We start from the raw sequence: 16,747 nt of genomic DNA, 5'->3' as shown, positions 1-16,747 counted from the left end.
TTGATTTCTTTGTCCACGAAAGAAATCGTTTTTGTACAATTATTGATACAAGTTTTTGAATTCGAAACCTATTCTGTTTATTTAAATATTTTTGAAAGAATCTAATCTATTTGTTTAGTAAATTTACGAAGAGACTGTGCAAGGAGTATTTGCTATCTCGGCCCTGTTAAGTAACGACTAATTTCACGCCTTTTCAGCGTGCACTTTCATGTGCCGCTGCAGTCCATTCTTTTGCCGGAATGCTGCATTACAAATATCACAAACGTATGGCTTTTCCCCCGTATGTCGCCGAAGGTGTAGTTTCACCGATTTGCTTTGCGTAAATCGCTGACCACACACGTTGCACACGAACGGTTTTATGTTGAAATGTGTTAATTTGTGCGTTTTTAGCGTCCCGCTCTGTGTGAATCCTTTCTTGCAGATATCGCATTTGTACGGTTTTGAACCTCTGTGTGCGTGCTGGTGCCGGTACATATTCGTCCTGGACGCGAAACTTTTTCCACAGTCCGGGCAACAATGCCGCGTGGACTGTGCTTTGGTTGAGCTCGGTTCATCGTTCCGGACGACGATAGATACAGTTTTGTTGCTAGATTCTGGCCTTTTACTAACTTGGTCCAGTTCCTTGCATGCTTCCTCGAGATATTCCACCGTGTCATTGAAATCATGCTCTTCTACTTTTTCCTGATCTTCCATACTTTGCGTGTTATCCGACTCCCGGGCGTCCAACAGTGTAATTTCATCGGATTTATCAGAAACCGGCAGTAAGTAGCCGTCATCATCGGACAAAAGCTCGAATTCACAGATTTCATCCTGCTTTGTACCTTCCGGCTTCTTGGCGATGCACTCATCAAATTTTGATATATTTTCTAAAAAGGAATCAAAACACTCGTTGTCGGCCAGGATTACCTCCTCCACGATTTCCTCAGTTTTCATTTCGTACACTGATTCTGACTTATCATAGCCGTCCGACGAAACATTCTCTACCCGAGCAGCATTATTCTTTCCGGCTCGTAATTTTCTATCTGTACGGGTGCACACGAGTTTGAATTCGTAAGATATCGTCAGCATTTGCAAACATCTATTGCATATGTTCGAAGGGAGCCCATCGGGAGAAGAAACCTGAAGAATTGAAACAAAGATAAAATCCCTGCATAAACATTCCAACAGTAAAACGACGAAATCATATAAAGCTTACATCTATTGAAGTGCACCATTTAAATACATTCCCGTACACAGAGAGCGGTTTGATTGCATCCTTGCCTCCACACCCACGGCAAACATCGGATGCAATATTTCCATCACCTTCAATTGTTAACACACAATCCATTTAGCTTGAAGCTTTCATTCAACACGTTTTCCTTGAACTGGTGATCTTTCTGTATCACAATTACATTGCATTTGAAGTAGAAAATGATGTTTTATTTTAAATTTAATTAAAGATTTAGGAATCGAGAATACAAGCTGAGGAACTTTGTTTACTTTTAGCACAGCAATAACAACGATGGCCAAATCAGCTGTCAATGTGCATTTGCGTGGATATACCCTCGAGTTGGATTCTATGAAGATTCATCGATTGCATTTTCACAACAATCGACGAACGGGCGAAAGTTGGAAACGTTTGCAATCGGGGTACAGAAACGCTATTCAAAATTGGCGCAATTTTTTGGAATAAATGAGGTAAATGTGTAAGATGAAGGTAAATAGACCATAAATTGATATTACTCCTGAACAAACAATTTATAAAATGCTTTAAGAGCGTTGTATTTATTACTCGATGTAATAGAATTTGAAGTGATCACACACACATGCCACACATATGATCACATGCTACGTAAAGCAATCTATTTAATAACTGCCCTTTGACGGTACATACATCCTGAGAGTGGCCTTAGCCGGGAAGATATGAATGTTGGGGCATGTGATGACAAGGACTGCACCAGAAAAAAGCTCGTCAGCAACCCATTCGGCACGAGTTGTAAAGGAGAGCGAAGCGTTTGGTAGATCAAGTGGAGTTGAACCTCTGTGGAGATCGTTAGCAGTCTGGACCGAGTGTCTTGAAAAAGTTTGGAGGCCTTGCAATGTCTTATACACATGCTCATTATAGCAAACCAAAAAGAAGATACAATACCGTTCTTCACTTCATTCCTGGCTGGAATACCCAATCCTAAACAACCTTCTTTGATGATTTTGGAGTGCGTTCTTCCAATGCAGCTATCTCCCGAAAGAGCCCTAATCCTAATAAAGTCACAGCAGGACACTTGCGTTCGATTCATCCATCGACATCTGCATACAAATGAATACTCAGAGTTCAATGAAGAAAGCTACCCAGCAATGGTCGTCAGAGCTACCGCCACCGAAGCAACGTAGATGCTTCCGCCCATGTCGGCACTTTTGTGTTCCGCATCCTCTTTTAAGCCAGACCGAAGCCAACAAAACAGCGCGACACGTTCCCACAAGGGTGGAACGGACGGACACGAAAAAAGTGACACGAGTTACATTGTGTGTACACACACACACTCGCATATTGGTAGCTTAATCTCCTAATAACGAACCCACCCGACCGACCGCATGCGAGCTGCGCAACACAGGGACACTTTAATCCTTATTTAAGGTGCATAACGAGGGTCTAGGAGATTATCAAACAGACACAACACACTACTTAACTTTCATTCAGCTGTAAACTTGCAGCGGTGCGAGCGGTTGTCCTCTACGGAGGGAAATATAAAACCACGCAAAAGCGTACCAACGTCGGCATTTATTATTGTGGCAAACGGTACGGTCCCTTTGGTGGGTACGGTTTGATGAACTTGTAATACTTCGACCGGTGATCCTCTTGAACTTGACGACTCACTTTTATCCGGGTGAGAAGCGTTCCGACTGCCATTAATTCCTACCTTTACTAACCGGCTGGCGCACACACCGGTTGCTTTCGAATACAAATTAAAAGGCGGACATTTCATGCTCCGGAGGAGCCACACATACAGCCGCCCACCAGGAGGCCTATGCTTTTGAAATTCTAGGTGCGTTACTGTTATTTTATACACCAGTTTTATGTAAATTCTCTAAAGTAACTGGTAAAGATGCGGGCTTGAATGCGCTGCAATCCATTCCCTTCCTAGACTGATATAAATAAGAAAGGGGAGAAGCATATTCAACCTCCCGCTGATAAAAGTCACGTGCAGCGAAATTTTGTGACGGGTCGGGATATCCTGCAATGATTGCTACTCATTCTTTGCCAGCGGAAAAAGTTTCCTTACCCCAAAAAGTTTACTATAGCTGCCAATGCAACCACACAGGCCACAGATACTAGATATGAATTTAAATTTCCTTCTGGAAAATGCCACGGTTTTGGATTTGCTTTTGTCAACTTTTTGTGAAAACGACTTCCGTGCGCCACAAAGGAATGGTGTGAGGGTGCTGTTTGTGCAGCCTGAAGTAACTTATTATATACCCACAAATAGGCACAATTACAACACAATGCCCCTTTTGCGAGGTGAATGCCCTTGCATTGAAACGCATTAGCCCCAACCCCTTTCCACGGGAGAAAACTCCCAAAATCAACCACCAAAAACGTGACGGAAAGGAAAATCTTCTCCAAAACTGCCGGAAACTCCCGGAAGAATCTCCTGCCCCCGAGCCCTGCCCTAAAAGGTAGTCATTAGTGTTCCGTGACTCACGCCTCTCACGTGCTTTGAGAAGACCGACCAGCAAAGACGAACTAACTTTCTTCCCGTCGAAACATCGAACAAACCCAACAAACCCTCACCAACATTCGACGGCGGCATTTTCATGTTGTGCGGTTTTTCCGCATCGGAGTTTTCCTTTGTGTTCCCGGAGCAGTTTTCCCTTTCGTTTGGGGACGAGACCAGTTTTCCGAACCCCTTTTTTTGCTATCCGACCGCCGGGCGAGCGGCGTGGATTAAGATTTATAGGTTACGGGTAGGAGGACTCCCTTGCCGGGCCGGAGAAGAAGAAGGAGAACGAGGTTTTAAGCGCTACACAGGCGGCTTTGCTGGAATGATGAGTATTGTATTGGCCACTGAACTAGGGGTGAAAGCGGTATTCACCCTTGCACGAGAGAAAGAAAACATGTGTTGAACAGCTTTTCCAGTTGTCGGAGTTCGAAGTTCCCGAACGGATGTGATTATCGGTACAAGTTTGGTGTCAAAATCATTCTATTAGTGGTATTTTCCCGATCAGCTAATAATACCTTGGTGAACTCATTTAAGGCCTCGCATTATAACGGACAGTGCGCAGCAAATGACGGCAATGGACTCCACCATGTCCGTCCGTCCGCATGGCTGCAAGTTCAGTGTACGCATATCGCACCATCATCGTTGCACACCTCACTCCGTCATCGTCGCATGGTGTCATGTTTTTGGTTGGCAAACAAAAAAAGCCTTGCAAAATTTGAATTTGCGTATTTGTGAGACAACTACTGCGTCTGACGCGTCGAAAACACCCGTTACCGTACATTTCCACGTCCGTTCGGAGAAGAAGAAAAAAAACAGTTCCATCGCCACACAGCATTTGCAAAGCTTGCACACTTTTCTTGGTCGCTTTTCCTGTGCAGTGGCGTACAATTTCTCGCTTGTGCCCGAACGGACGCATCTAGCACATTCTTGTACGAAAAAGAAAAAACGGTTTAAAAAAGAATTGTCACACAAAAACTGTCCTTCCGCTGACCGTTTGATAACCTCCTCAAGATCATTTGACAGATCAGCAAACGGGACCAAACCCGAACGGACCGGCAGCCCCAGCCCAAGAGCAGGGTAGCGAGTGTACGGGAATGAGTCGGAGGCGACGTGCAACTATCGCGACTAATGCTGCTGCGTCCAGCGGTGTCCAGTGGCGGGTCGATGTCAAGTGCTTCCGTTGAGAAACGTTCCGCAAGCATTCGCACGAAAAATGAAACCGATTGTGCTGTTAAGCGTGCAACAATAAGGCTGGTACAAGGCATGGCAACAGCATATCGCTGCAGACCGCATATCGGATTCGTGCGTGATCGTAATCTGAGCATTTTCCAGCGAAACGTTACCCAGCGGTTAATGTATCCCATTTCCCCAACTGCTAGCCTGTTGGACCCACGAAGAACGAATCTTCTGCAAAACAAATGTCCCGTCTTGCTAATGATTTTGCAGGCTGTTTGCTAGAGTTTCAACATGACGCAGTTCTTTCTAACGTTCTATGCTCCCTCAACTACTCCCCGGTTCAATGGACAACAAAACTGAAACAAATTGTATTTACGCTGATAGTGAATTCTTGTCCCGCGGCCCTATTTTCGGAAGTCAACGTCAGTTTCCGTCTTCACCGCAGGGTGAAATCATAAGTCTTTGTTTTGATAATCGTCCACGTCCACGAGCTGATACCGGCGAGCGTCGGCAAGCGAACTATACGCAGCAGCATCAACGTGTAACGACGGTGGTTGGGAAGATTTTTAAAACCTTCTCCAAAACCTGGCACCAACCATCGGGCGGGATTACCACCCAACTCGCAGCATACGTACGGACTCCGGGACGCTTGTTTGGTGTAATAAAATTTATCACTAAGCATAAAAGAAAACATTACGTTGCCGGTGGTACCGCTGGTCGGTATATTGGCACGAGGCGACGCCTTTTTTTACTGAAAGGGGAAATCGAGGACCCTCCGTTTCAGAGATAAAACAACACACGAATGAACGAGACAAGGGAAGACAAGGGGGAGAGCGAGGTGAGACGTACAAAGTTAAATAGGAATCGAAAGACAAACAATAAACATAAAATGATTACTCACCTTAGCACTTTCGAGGTTGGTTCCTGGGCTGTAGAAACCATACCAAGAGCATAGGGCGATAAAGGTAGAAAAGTGTCGTCGCAAGGCATCCTCTTTGGAGTGGCGCTGGAAAATCCTGTTATCGGAACTGATGACGCCGGGTGAGCGATAGGACGCCTTGTCTGATTATTTTCTTATCCCTGCACGTGCAACCGATGGCCACACACACACACCGACAGCGCCTAATTTCCTTGGAGGCTTACCAGTCATATTTAGCCTTCCAGCAATTCCTAAGGAGGGTTGCATTAACTTTGAAAGATACAAAACAAATGTAATCAAGTTTAAGTTGTTTTTTCCTTCTCTTCTGTGATTGATTTACATGTATGCTAAACGTAATTTCGCCATGCAAACCGAACGACGAGCAACCGGACGGAAATGTGACACTGTAGGCCGTGAACGCTGTATCTACTTCCATTTCTAAAACGATACTTCCCTCGCCGCGATGTACTAACACTCTGCGCTCGTTCTCTTCACTATTTTTATTTCTTTTCCCTTATGCTTTTTATGCCTTTCCATTCTATGTTGGGATTCTTTCCATTCTAGGCCCGCCCGGTTCCCGGCTTTTATGTTGTACCTTCGCAGAATGGAAGGAAGGTCGTACGCAGCATAAAATCGACCACCAGCCTACCAGCCTACCTGCCTGCCTGCCTGCCAACCCTACCAAACTCCAACCGCGTCGGACTCCGTTCCAGTAGGATTTCCTTTCATGCGTATTTATGTTCTTTCCGTCCTTCCCCATTCGTCGTAAAGCCGACCGAACGCGTCGTGGTACAGTAAAGGACAAGATAAAGTGCACAAGCAAGAAAAGTGTTTAGCGCAAATAATTAATTATTTCTATTAGCCAACCAAATAACTGAAGAACCAAACATTTCCGTAAGAATATTATGGGCTGTGCATACGCGGGACAGACTGATGAACAATCTAACCTATATCCAGTCCTGCAGTAAAGATCGAATCACTGCACCTGATGTCGCTTGGGTTTAAACTCATGGCGGAAGGCAATTAAAAGAACCAGTATCAAACCATTTCCGGGATCGTTATGGGAAAACGCAGGGCTCAACGACCAGCCTTGAGTAATATTAAATCAATGAAGCCAGCAAAGACATCCCATGACGCCTAGTGATCATCGAGATTGTCGAGAAAGATGAACAAGTTTGCCTATACTTCCGTGATTAAACATTCATGGCGCATTAGTCGCAGGTTATCAAAACAAGAAGAGCAGTAATGCTCAAGCTCACGGTTTGTGTATTGACACTTTTTTGATGAGCTTAATGATTAATTTTTAACGTATAACCCAAGTGTAGCGCTCAATTTGGAACGCACCGTATCGGCCGGCCAGCGACAGCGTGCAGCCGACCGAACCGACGAAAGTACATGTGTTGCGCTTCTGCCGCCTAGCTCGGTCCCAGCTCGGCCAACGCCGAACCATTCCGCATTTGTTGCTCGTTGCAGTCGGTCGGAAAGTTTCCTTCGTGCCGGCGATTTTAAGGACACACGCAACGGTCGGTCGGTCGTGTTCCGCGTGTTTGTTGTGAAATGTGAATAGCTAGGATTATGTGTGGCGTATCTGTTGAACGTTACTTTAAAACAGAATTGAAGCAGCACATATTTCAGGATTGAGCAGCGGTGTTCGTAAGAGAAGGTGGCAAATATTTTATGTGAAAAAGGAAACGGTGAAAAATTGAGAAAAGCTTTAAGAAAATAGCACAATAGAGAAGCAATAAAAATTCATGCTTTTCCCATGGTTCGTCCTTGAACAAGTACGGGAAGACACTTTGAGTCACTCGATGCTGTAATTACCTGTGATACTTGTGTGTCGTAAAAGGTGCATTCACTTGACAAAAAGTCGGATACTGTGTGTGAGGGAGTGCGTTTGAGTGTCTGTGTGCAGCAGAAAGTGCTTCATCCCGACCGTGAGTCCTCGTTGTGCGTTCAATTATTGAAATCAGCATCGGATTGTGTATCTGTACCGGTGGGTGTCGAAACACGGCCAGCATGTTGCGCTTCGGAGGACTCAAGTATAAGAAATTGAATAACGCCGGTTGCCTCGGCGAAGAGCAGCAGGAAAGCGAACGGAGCCTCATCTCCGCCGAGGGAAATGGAAAGCGGGAAAAATCGGCACATTCCACACCGACGACAACGCCATCGAAGCAGCAGCAGCAGCAGCGCCGACTGCACAATCAGCTGAATGGAACCGCAATGAAAAATGTAAGAAGCTTTTCTTAGACCCCCCCCCCCTTTCCCTCTCTCCCCTGTGTCCTTTGCCCCATCCTCACCCGCAGCTATGTTATTCTTGGCTAGATACACCTTTTCTTCATTGCGCCCAGGACATTACTCCACGTCCGTGGCGATGGTGGTTTTGCAGCACTGTATTTATTCTGTCCTTCAGTAAGGACTTGCCTTCTTAGTTCCATGTTTTGTTGCTGCTCCAATTACACTTCTTCGCCCTTCGAGAGGTGCATTGCGACACACAGCCAACCTCCACGGTTTGTTCGCCGGAGAAGATTAACATCATCTCAAGCTCCCAGAAGAGCAACTTGAAGTACCGTGTGTAGTAAATTAAAAATTCATAATTATACGCCTGCCGGCAGCTGCGATAAGAATATGGACGCTGCTAGTGCGGTGGATGAGCATGTGCCACCAGATGCGAGCACAAAGTAGCTCAGCTGAGGCGTAAAGTGGTACGGTCTGTGCAGTCTACAGCAAAAGAGGGCGTAATTGAATTTGGGCAAAAATCGGACAAATAATTAACTAACTTTCTTCACACTTTGAGGGATGGAAAGGACACTGAGGTTGTGTCGATAGGAGAAACTTGCTACAGACACTGTCCAACTTTTTGTCCGTTGATGGATGAATCTGTATCACACACTCAGGAGCTCCAAGGACCTTGATTGGACAAACTTGCGACCGAACGATCGATCGGGCAGCTAGCTATCCGGCAAAAAAACTAATCAAGCGGCTGCTGCTTACCAAAAATTGGCAAAAGATGTATCGATTTAAACTGTGACGTCCTGAGTTCTCGCAATGATTCTTATTGGGGCGTGAAAGGATTACATAGTACGCCAAATGTTTCCAACTCAAGATAAACATCCTCGCCCTTTCCCCTTGGTCGCTTTTCCTTCGCCAAAAAGATCATTTGTCCGAATCAGGATGGTTTCAACCGTCAAAAGGGATCTCATAACAGCAACCAAACCAAGCCGAGCCGTCGTCACTGGACCGGCAACTGATTGCAGTCATTAAAAATGAGCATCATCATTTTTCGATGCCTGAATTTGCCTATCCCACGGTCTGCCCCTTTCGCCGGGAAAACCGAGTCCCGCGCGATGTTCCAAGGATCGGTTTTGTGGGCCAGCAAGCCCCGGGTACCCGTTTGATGTTTGTTTATTCTACGAATTCACTAACTCAGCAGCGATGAAAAGGATCTTCCTTTCGGCTTCCTCGTCGATGTGATTTATCATTTTTAACGAAAAGGTTTTCCTTTCGTTGTTTTGTAATGGAACAAGAAAAAACACACCCAAATGGGCTTTTTGTGTGAGGTTCCTCTTACAAGGAAGCGTCGCAAGAAAGCGAAAAGTGTCAAATCATCGTACAGATTGGGCGTTGAAAGCAGATCTGCCTCTGGCCTGCTGGCATCGACTTACAATATTCATTGATTTACCCCCTTGTCGCTTAACCACCTTCGTCGCTTGCGCTGGAGCATCGAGTCCGAAATGGGAATTTAATTCGATGCGTCCAATAAAACTCAATCCTCGGGGTTCGAGACCATCTTAACGACCCCCGACGAACTGGCCAAGAAGCCATCGTCGTCTGGGCAGGTTAATTGAATCAATTTCTCGATCGATCATGAATGCGTGCGCGCTGCTGTTTGGGTACGTCAGGAAGCCACGCGCACTCCAAGGCGATGTGGAAGCTTCGATGTGGATAAAATCACGCATCAATAAACAAATTTGTACGCCCGATGAATTGGAATGAAGGTCCAACGCGTACACGGTGTGTGGAATGGTGTGCTTGGAGGGCGCAATACCCGCCGACGTATAGCATTCCTTGGCGTGCTGCTGTACCGGAGCCTTCCGGGAAAAATAGAATTGCTGTCGATATGCTTTCCTCGCAATCGTCTGTTAGCCTTCCTGCACCGACCGACCGACCGGTGCGTGTTTTGGCGTGACAATATTTTTCTAATTTAATTTAATGGAAAAATTTAACGCTTCACCGTGCCCTCCATCCATGGCCATGGTGTCGTCTATATGTGTGCGGTGTACAAATTTACTTTCATATCGCAGACACGTGTGGTCGTCGCTTTTTGCCATGGTGCTCGGGCGCACTTCCAAGAAGATGCGAAGAACCAGAGCGGAAGAGTATGCGAGGGACTTATGCTTCGACATCATATTACGTAAAGCCAGCAAACACCGAGCACCACCACCTGAAGACCCAGGTGAAGGGTTGGCGAGTCATACTAGAAGACGTACAGCGCCTAGAAGGCAGGCGTAATAGAAGAAGCTCAATTTACATACTTGCACTGAGCTGGCTAGAGTCGTCCAAGTGCCTACCGAGTGTGGAGTTTTATTGTTTGGTGCCATTTGTATGTGTCCTAACCCTCGACAGAATTCCAATGTCCACAATGTCCAGAAGATGGACATACATGTTTTCTTTCACATGTAGACATGATTCCTTCCACATGATTCCTTTCTAACTCCTCACCAGAACAGACGAGAGAAAGCCCGTCGGTATCTTCATCCATAATGCCTAATCCGACGGACAAGCTCCAAGATGCATGAGTGGAACGGGCACAACAACAGAAAAATCGTCGATTAGCGTAACGAATTCTTTACGTATAATTTATAGCATCGAAACGTGCGCAGTTTTGTCGTAAAAGCGAAACAGTTTCAAATCAGCTCACAAGCTCAAAACCGATCGTGGCTTTTTCGATTTCAATTTTAAAAGGGTATAGTCATTTTTCCCTCCCATTTTCCAAAAAGGGATTGGTAACTTTGGAACAGGTTTTTGGGTTTGATTTTATAGCTCGTCCGAACGTCCTAGCTGTTCGAACAAGCCGCAGGGAAACAGGTACATCGTGCGCGGCCAGGGGGGCATTGAAGGAAAGCGTAATGGTGAAATAATCCATAAAATTTAACGATCGTCCTTTTTTCCCCGATTCGATGAGGTGTCCTTTTTTGGACTTTAGAACGCTGGGTATCGAAGGTTCTCAAACAGAGCATGGGGAGACACGGAAAGCTCGGGGATCGAATCCGGGATCTGATTGGGTGCCACTTTTCCAGCTCAATTCAGATTCGATAGGATTACAATGCAGCGCAGCACGACGAAGTGAATGCTTAGTCAGCTTGGGGTACAGCATAAAAGCAACGGATAGTTCCCGATAGCCATTCAAAAGGCCCTCTCAAAAGCCGTCCCGACGATGCTACAATCATCGTTTCCCATCTTCCGAGATCAAACATTCTCATCTACTTATGGCACGTTGAAGACACCTTCGCACAATCAAATTGTTCTGTATGAGCGTGTGTGTGAGTGTGTGTGTGTGCAGTTGACTCATGCTCGCAGTGGACCGTAAAAGATAAGCCCTGAAGATGCGTTTTCCATCCCGTAGCTGTTGTGTTGGTTGGCAAACACGATGATGCACTTTGGGTTATGGGGTGTTTGATGGTTGACAAATTGTTCTATCGGTTACGTCGTAGGTGACAGTTTACGACTTCGCATAATTAAAATTCTTAGATAACGCTCACTCGTCTCGCCAGTCTGCGTCTATCTATTGGACGGCCTTGGTTTGTTAGGCAGGATCGGAACAAGTTGATTAGATCTTCGTTAGACGGCAATAGATGCGAAGGGCTGCGGAGAACGAAGGAAGCGAAGACCCTTCGATCTCGGGCCGCCGGCCGTAGGACACATCCCATCGCGCTACGTTTTTCATGCGTTTTCCGAACCGGGATATATTTTACGACCCTGTGAGCTTCAAATGGAATCCCAAAACGGACCGGACCTCACGCGCCAGTATCTCGATATTGTGGTTGTCACCTCGGGCTCGGGGACCCTTTTCATGTCCTCCCATCTACTGCTTCGTTCTGCCTCTATCGCTCGTCCGTAGCTTGTACCGCGTGTGGAGTGATAATGCCTGTTTTTTGGGAGCTAATTTATAGCTCAACTTGTCCGTTGACACTTTCTTTTTACTGTACGGAAAAGCCTGCCTAACCTGCTGCTGCTGTTGCTGCCCTCAATCAATCTGAAGCACGCTGTAACTTATCGTAGACTTTTAGTATACATTTTTGTCCTCCGTCCGCGTAGGTTCCCTGCTCCGTTGGAAGTTGTGCATCTTCGCTGTGCTGCATGCCCTTTTAAACAGTTCGCGGTGGAAAGGACAGGGTGTCGAAGAAATTGTTTATCTTCACGATGCAATAAATTATTCGATTTGGTTCCAAGAGTTGGGCCAATCTAATAGACCGCAAGCCCGGCATGATCCACATTCTACGCGCAGAACGCGCCGAACGTCAGTCAGTCATGCCCCGCTTTGTTCTGTGTCTGCGATTAGACATTGGGCGAGGCGTATGAATTTATGGTGCAGGAATTAAGATAACCACTTAACATCGTACACACGCTTCGAAGACCATCAGAAGATGCTTCTCCGGACTGAAAACAAAAAAGCCAAAACATTCGTCCAGATCTCGATTGGGTCGCTTTTTTAATTGACTGGCAGACTGAAGCTCGAGCCGGCAAGCGATAAAGCCGACGGCTCCAATATAGCTCCCCTTTTCAACATGCCAATCGAGCGGCTCTAAATTGGAACAAGTGTTTTAACGCCCTTCGTGTGTGTTTGGGGATGATTTATTAAATAATTTCAAGAAGCGTTTTTATTGAAGTACGTGATGGAACTATTTTTAAAAAGGCGATTCAATCTGATCGAAAAAATGAGGTTATTTTCGAATCCAACGCACCCTAAACTTGGTACCACTTAAAACACTTTGACAGCACTCTACTTCGGGCGCTTCGGGCCGGTAACATCTTCGACGCCTTCGAACGACGCGATCATCAAAGAAATGCGGCACTGAATGTAAACAGTGTTTGATCGTTTCTTGGTGGTTTTAGCACCGCCAGAAGGAACACCAATAAACCCCGGAAGCACATTCGAATTGGAGCACGATTAGTCTCCGTCGCTCTGGAAGAGATGGAAGTGAAAATAAACAAATAATGTAATCGGCACATGCACGACATGAATAAATGCAAGCCAGCAAGCGCACGCCCTGGGAAATTGGTAACAGGGTAAATGAATTGGCATATTTCCACGCTCGCACGTTCTCGCACAACTTCTACCAGCAAAGAACCGACCGGGACCAGGGGATTGAACCGAGAATGTAATTTGAAGTCCATTTCTCTTGGGAACCGCCCAATTCCGGACGTGAAATCACATCGACACGTGGCAAGTCGCAGCCCGGAGTTCATCATCAAATATGCACGATGCGGGAGAAGCGATTGTACTGGTGGCCGATGGATGTAATGCCTTCCAACCAGTGGATACAATTTGTATCGCGCCTGCCCTAACTTCTACACAACCGTCTCTCGGATATGCCACAAAACCTCGACAGTTGATGATGGTGGAGCGATGGTGACTTGTCGAAAAATCTGTGGTTCTGGCGTGCGCCAAATTAAACCAACCGAAGCCGAAAAAATGCTGATGCTGTTGTGTGTGTGTGTGTGTGTGTGTGTGTGTGTGTGTGTGTGTGTGTGTGTGTGCGTTTGCTGCTGACATTCAGTCACTCAAAAGTCCGACATCCCAAAGACACCGAGGCCGCAGTTTTCTCGATCTCCCAAGAGACCGTGCACAAATTTCCTTGGTGACGGCGAACCTACAGACTGTGGTTTGTGCGTGGAAAACGGGAGGGCGTCCAGAAAAAAACAACAATGCGAACAGTGCAGACGGAACAGGAAATGTTTTGAAAACAGTACTTAATTGTATTAGCCATTCGATTAACTCGTGGCCAAACACCGCACCGCACTACCAACCGCGGCCCGACCATCCATGATGCATTTAATTTAAGAATAACATTTTATCCGGGGTCATTATTAGCTGCTTATTGCCCTTGCTTGCGCTGTTGCTTTTGGATTTTGGGACGCTGTTTTGGTGAAATATCGGCTTCCCCCTTTAGCCACTGTCCCGCTGTGCCGACCCAAGCGCAGTGACGTTTCGGCTCATTTCAAACTGCGGCGATGAGGTGATGTGGGACACGATTTGAAAATTGTTGGAATAACAACGAGAGCTCGGCAGCAGTTTGTACCTCCTCTCCTAGGGGTTCGTTCCTATTCCGCAGACCCTCGAGAAGGGTTTGCATTTCCAGCTCAAGTACCCCAGCGGCACACACCGTACCAGCTGTGCCCACGGAACAATGGAGAAACCACTTGAAGGATTCGTGGCAGCGGAAAGCGGACCATTCTTCTTCAATTATCGTACGCATTTTCGAATCGATTCGATTCGGAATTTCGGGACTTTTTCTATGCTTTGTGCTCGCTCCATTTCGCCATTTGTGCAGCATCTAGCATTGGCACATGGCGATGTACCGAAAAGGACTAGAATTAAATGGTCGTGAATTTGATACGATACGGTTCGTGTGGTACGAGGCTCTTTGTACCGCACACCACGTAATACAACCTTTCCAACCTTCGGTTTGAGCCGGGCACAGGCGTTTCCTCGCCAGACTTGTCAACCGTCTCCGTTTTCTAGCGCGTCAGAAGTATCGTCCGGAATATTGTTATTTATTTACCACGGCCACGCACAGATGGGCCTACCCATTTTAGTTGAACAAACAAGCGACCGAATTCACCTCCGCAGAAGACGCCACCGTCATCAAATATCGTTCGATATGCATTTCACGTACAGCGTTGTGGGTTGTGCGGTAGGAATTTCTCCGCCTTGTGGCTGAGTTCTTCAGTTTCCTGCATTTACACTTTCACATTCGAAGACCCCCGAACATGGTTGATTGTTTCGAGTGTTTTTTTTTCTCTCCATCTTCTTGTTCCTTTATTTGGTTCTCATGCTCGTTAAAATCATGCCACGATGCCTACAGAACATAGAAACGTCTCATTTCTAGTCCTAACTCTAATACACACATTTAGCGGAGGGTCTTGTCTGTCTGCCAATGCTTCAATTTCAGGGGACACACTTCAGAAACATTTCGGATCTGGTTTCGGAAGTGCGGGCCAGTAAGAAAACAACAACAGTTTACAGCGCCCTAGCTGCCAACATCTCTACGGCTGCGTCCTGACTGAGCCGTTGACAAGACCCAGGGGATATCTGTGTATGGGAAGAAATGCATCCGGAAACATCTTCAATGCGGATGTTGCCCTTTTCTACTCTTGAATTGCGAAAACATTTCTTTTCCTGTGGTCGTCACATAGGACGGACGACGCCTTGTTTATCCTTTCCCAAACCGAAAAAGGGACCCTTCTACGGGGACGATGTTGTGACAGTTTAAGTCTAACAGAGGATCCTTTTTCAAGTCAAAAGATTGGTCTGGTTACCTTTTCGGGACGAGTCGATGTCACTTCCCGTTTCTTTACATGGACTGTCCAATTGCTGAAAGCCGCTTATAAAGTGTTGATCCATTTCGCAAATATTCCCGCGATTGCTCTATTCCCATTCGGCAACGTGCACAAAAATAAGGTGTCTAATCATACAAAACCTTGTCTGCCCTTTTCGCCAACAGGTCAACACATCGTCAACCGAACAGAAACGTCAGCGAAGCAATTTTATGCTCATAGTTGGTGGTCTGGCGGGAAAATCTCATCCCGAGTCCAATCCGTCCAAATCGCCTTCCCATCATGCTGCAGCCGTCCAGCCGTCATCGCCTTCGTCTAACTTTAAGCTTCTCAGTGGAAAATTTGCCATCGACAGCAAGCGAAAGATCAACTGCAAGACGAGGATCTACAAATGCATCAAGCGCATCCTGAAACGCAACTCTTTCCACACCGGCGCATCAAAGGATCACGCAGCAGTCCAGCAGTCGCCCAAAGGACAGCGTACGCACACCGCTCATCGGTCGCCCAATGCCGCGGACTATCGCGAGATCAAGTCGCTTCTGGAGAAGCAGCACCGTGATCTCGAGTACGATGTGAATCTAGCGAAATGCGTCGAAAAACCTGCCTTTGTAAGTGATCTTTCGCTACTTCAACTAGTCTGTCTGATTATCGCTCCAAAGTCCTTTACTAATCTCGAAACTCTTCTGCTCTAGATCAAAAAGATCGCCATCAACATGCTGCAAAGTGCCGTTTCGGACGAGAAAGACGACGATAGCACGTTGGTTCTACATCGCGAACAAACCGCCTGCGTTACCGGCACGATCCAGAGTGATCTCGAGCGGGAACGCGAGTATCAGCGATTGCTGGATGAATGTTGGTACCACGAGAACCTGCCCCGAAGTCTTTCCCTGCAGCTGCTCATCGACAAACCTCCCGGAAGCTTCCTGGTGCGTAAAAGCACATCCCAGCCCGACTGTTACGCACTATCCCTGCGGGTCCCGCCAGGCTCGGGACCAAGGATCGCACACTACCTCATCGTCCGAACGGCCACCGATGGGTACAAGATCAAAGGATTCCAGAAGGAGTTCAGCTCGCTCCGTGCCCTGATTGTGCATCATTCGGTGATGCCGGAAGCGCTGCCCGTACCACTGGCCGTGCCCCGTCCCGTGAATCTCGTCGTCAAGACAAAGTTCGAGGACGATTACGAGACCGTGTTCGATCTGGCCAAAGCGGTGCCGCAAGCCTAGCCGCAACAGGCTGTTGGAAGCCAAGGTGGAAGCAGCGATTACCAAAACACTGTGCTAGGTTAAGTTCAGTCACTTTTCAATGCTATTTTGTTATCCCTTTTCTTTCCCCAACCCGGTAAGACTATAATTATGAGATGAGAAATAAATTATTCTACAAACGTTACAACTCACAA

General features: G+C 46.6%; 2 protein-coding genes across 2 annotated transcripts; one reads left to right on the top strand and one right to left on the bottom strand.

The window, feature by feature from the left end:
• Positions 1–52: 52 nt before the first annotated feature.
• Positions 53–6,021, bottom strand: LOC118502493 (zinc finger protein 624-like). The gene is made up of 3 exons (XM_036034724.1): positions 6,015–6,021; positions 5,773–5,933; positions 53–1,119 (listed from the first exon to the last, which is right to left on the bottom strand). Exons 1-3 carry the CDS (start codon positions 6,019–6,021, stop codon positions 184–186), a joined length of 1,104 nt encoding a protein of 367 aa, XP_035890617.1. The 3' UTR covers positions 53–183.
• Positions 6,022–7,226: 1,205 nt separating this feature from the next.
• On the top strand, positions 7,227–16,747 carry LOC118504744. The gene is made up of 3 exons (XM_036039634.1): positions 7,227–8,019; positions 15,516–15,956; positions 16,041–16,747. Exons 1-3 carry the CDS (start codon positions 7,807–7,809, stop codon positions 16,572–16,574), a joined length of 1,188 nt encoding a protein of 395 aa, XP_035895527.1. The 5' UTR covers positions 7,227–7,806; the 3' UTR covers positions 16,575–16,747.

This window comes from Anopheles stephensi, chromosome 2 (assembly GCF_013141755.1).
Source record: "Anopheles stephensi strain Indian chromosome 2, UCI_ANSTEP_V1.0, whole genome shotgun sequence".
NCBI lineage: Eukaryota > Metazoa > Arthropoda > Insecta > Diptera > Culicidae > Anopheles > Anopheles stephensi.
The sequence above is the reverse complement of the archived record's forward strand: the minus strand, read 5'-3'. Positions and strand labels throughout refer to the sequence as shown.

Bases quoted from the DNA above. Each gene is read 5' to 3' on its own strand.
- LOC118502493 (XM_036034724.1), bottom strand. The intron at 1,120-5,772 runs GTGAGTAATCAT...TCAATTCTTCAG, and splicing joins CCAACCTCGAAAGTGCTAAG to GTTTCTTCTCCCGATGGGCT.
- LOC118504744 (XM_036039634.1), top strand. From the start codon at position 7,807: ATGTTGCGCTTCGGAGGACTCAAGTATAAGAAATTGAATAACGCCGGT. The intron at 8,020-15,515 runs GTAAGAAGCTTT...TTTCGCCAACAG, and splicing joins ATGGAACCGCAATGAAAAAT to GTCAACACATCGTCAACCGA. The intron at 15,957-16,040 runs GTAAGTGATCTT...CTTCTGCTCTAG, and splicing joins GCGTCGAAAAACCTGCCTTT to ATCAAAAAGATCGCCATCAA.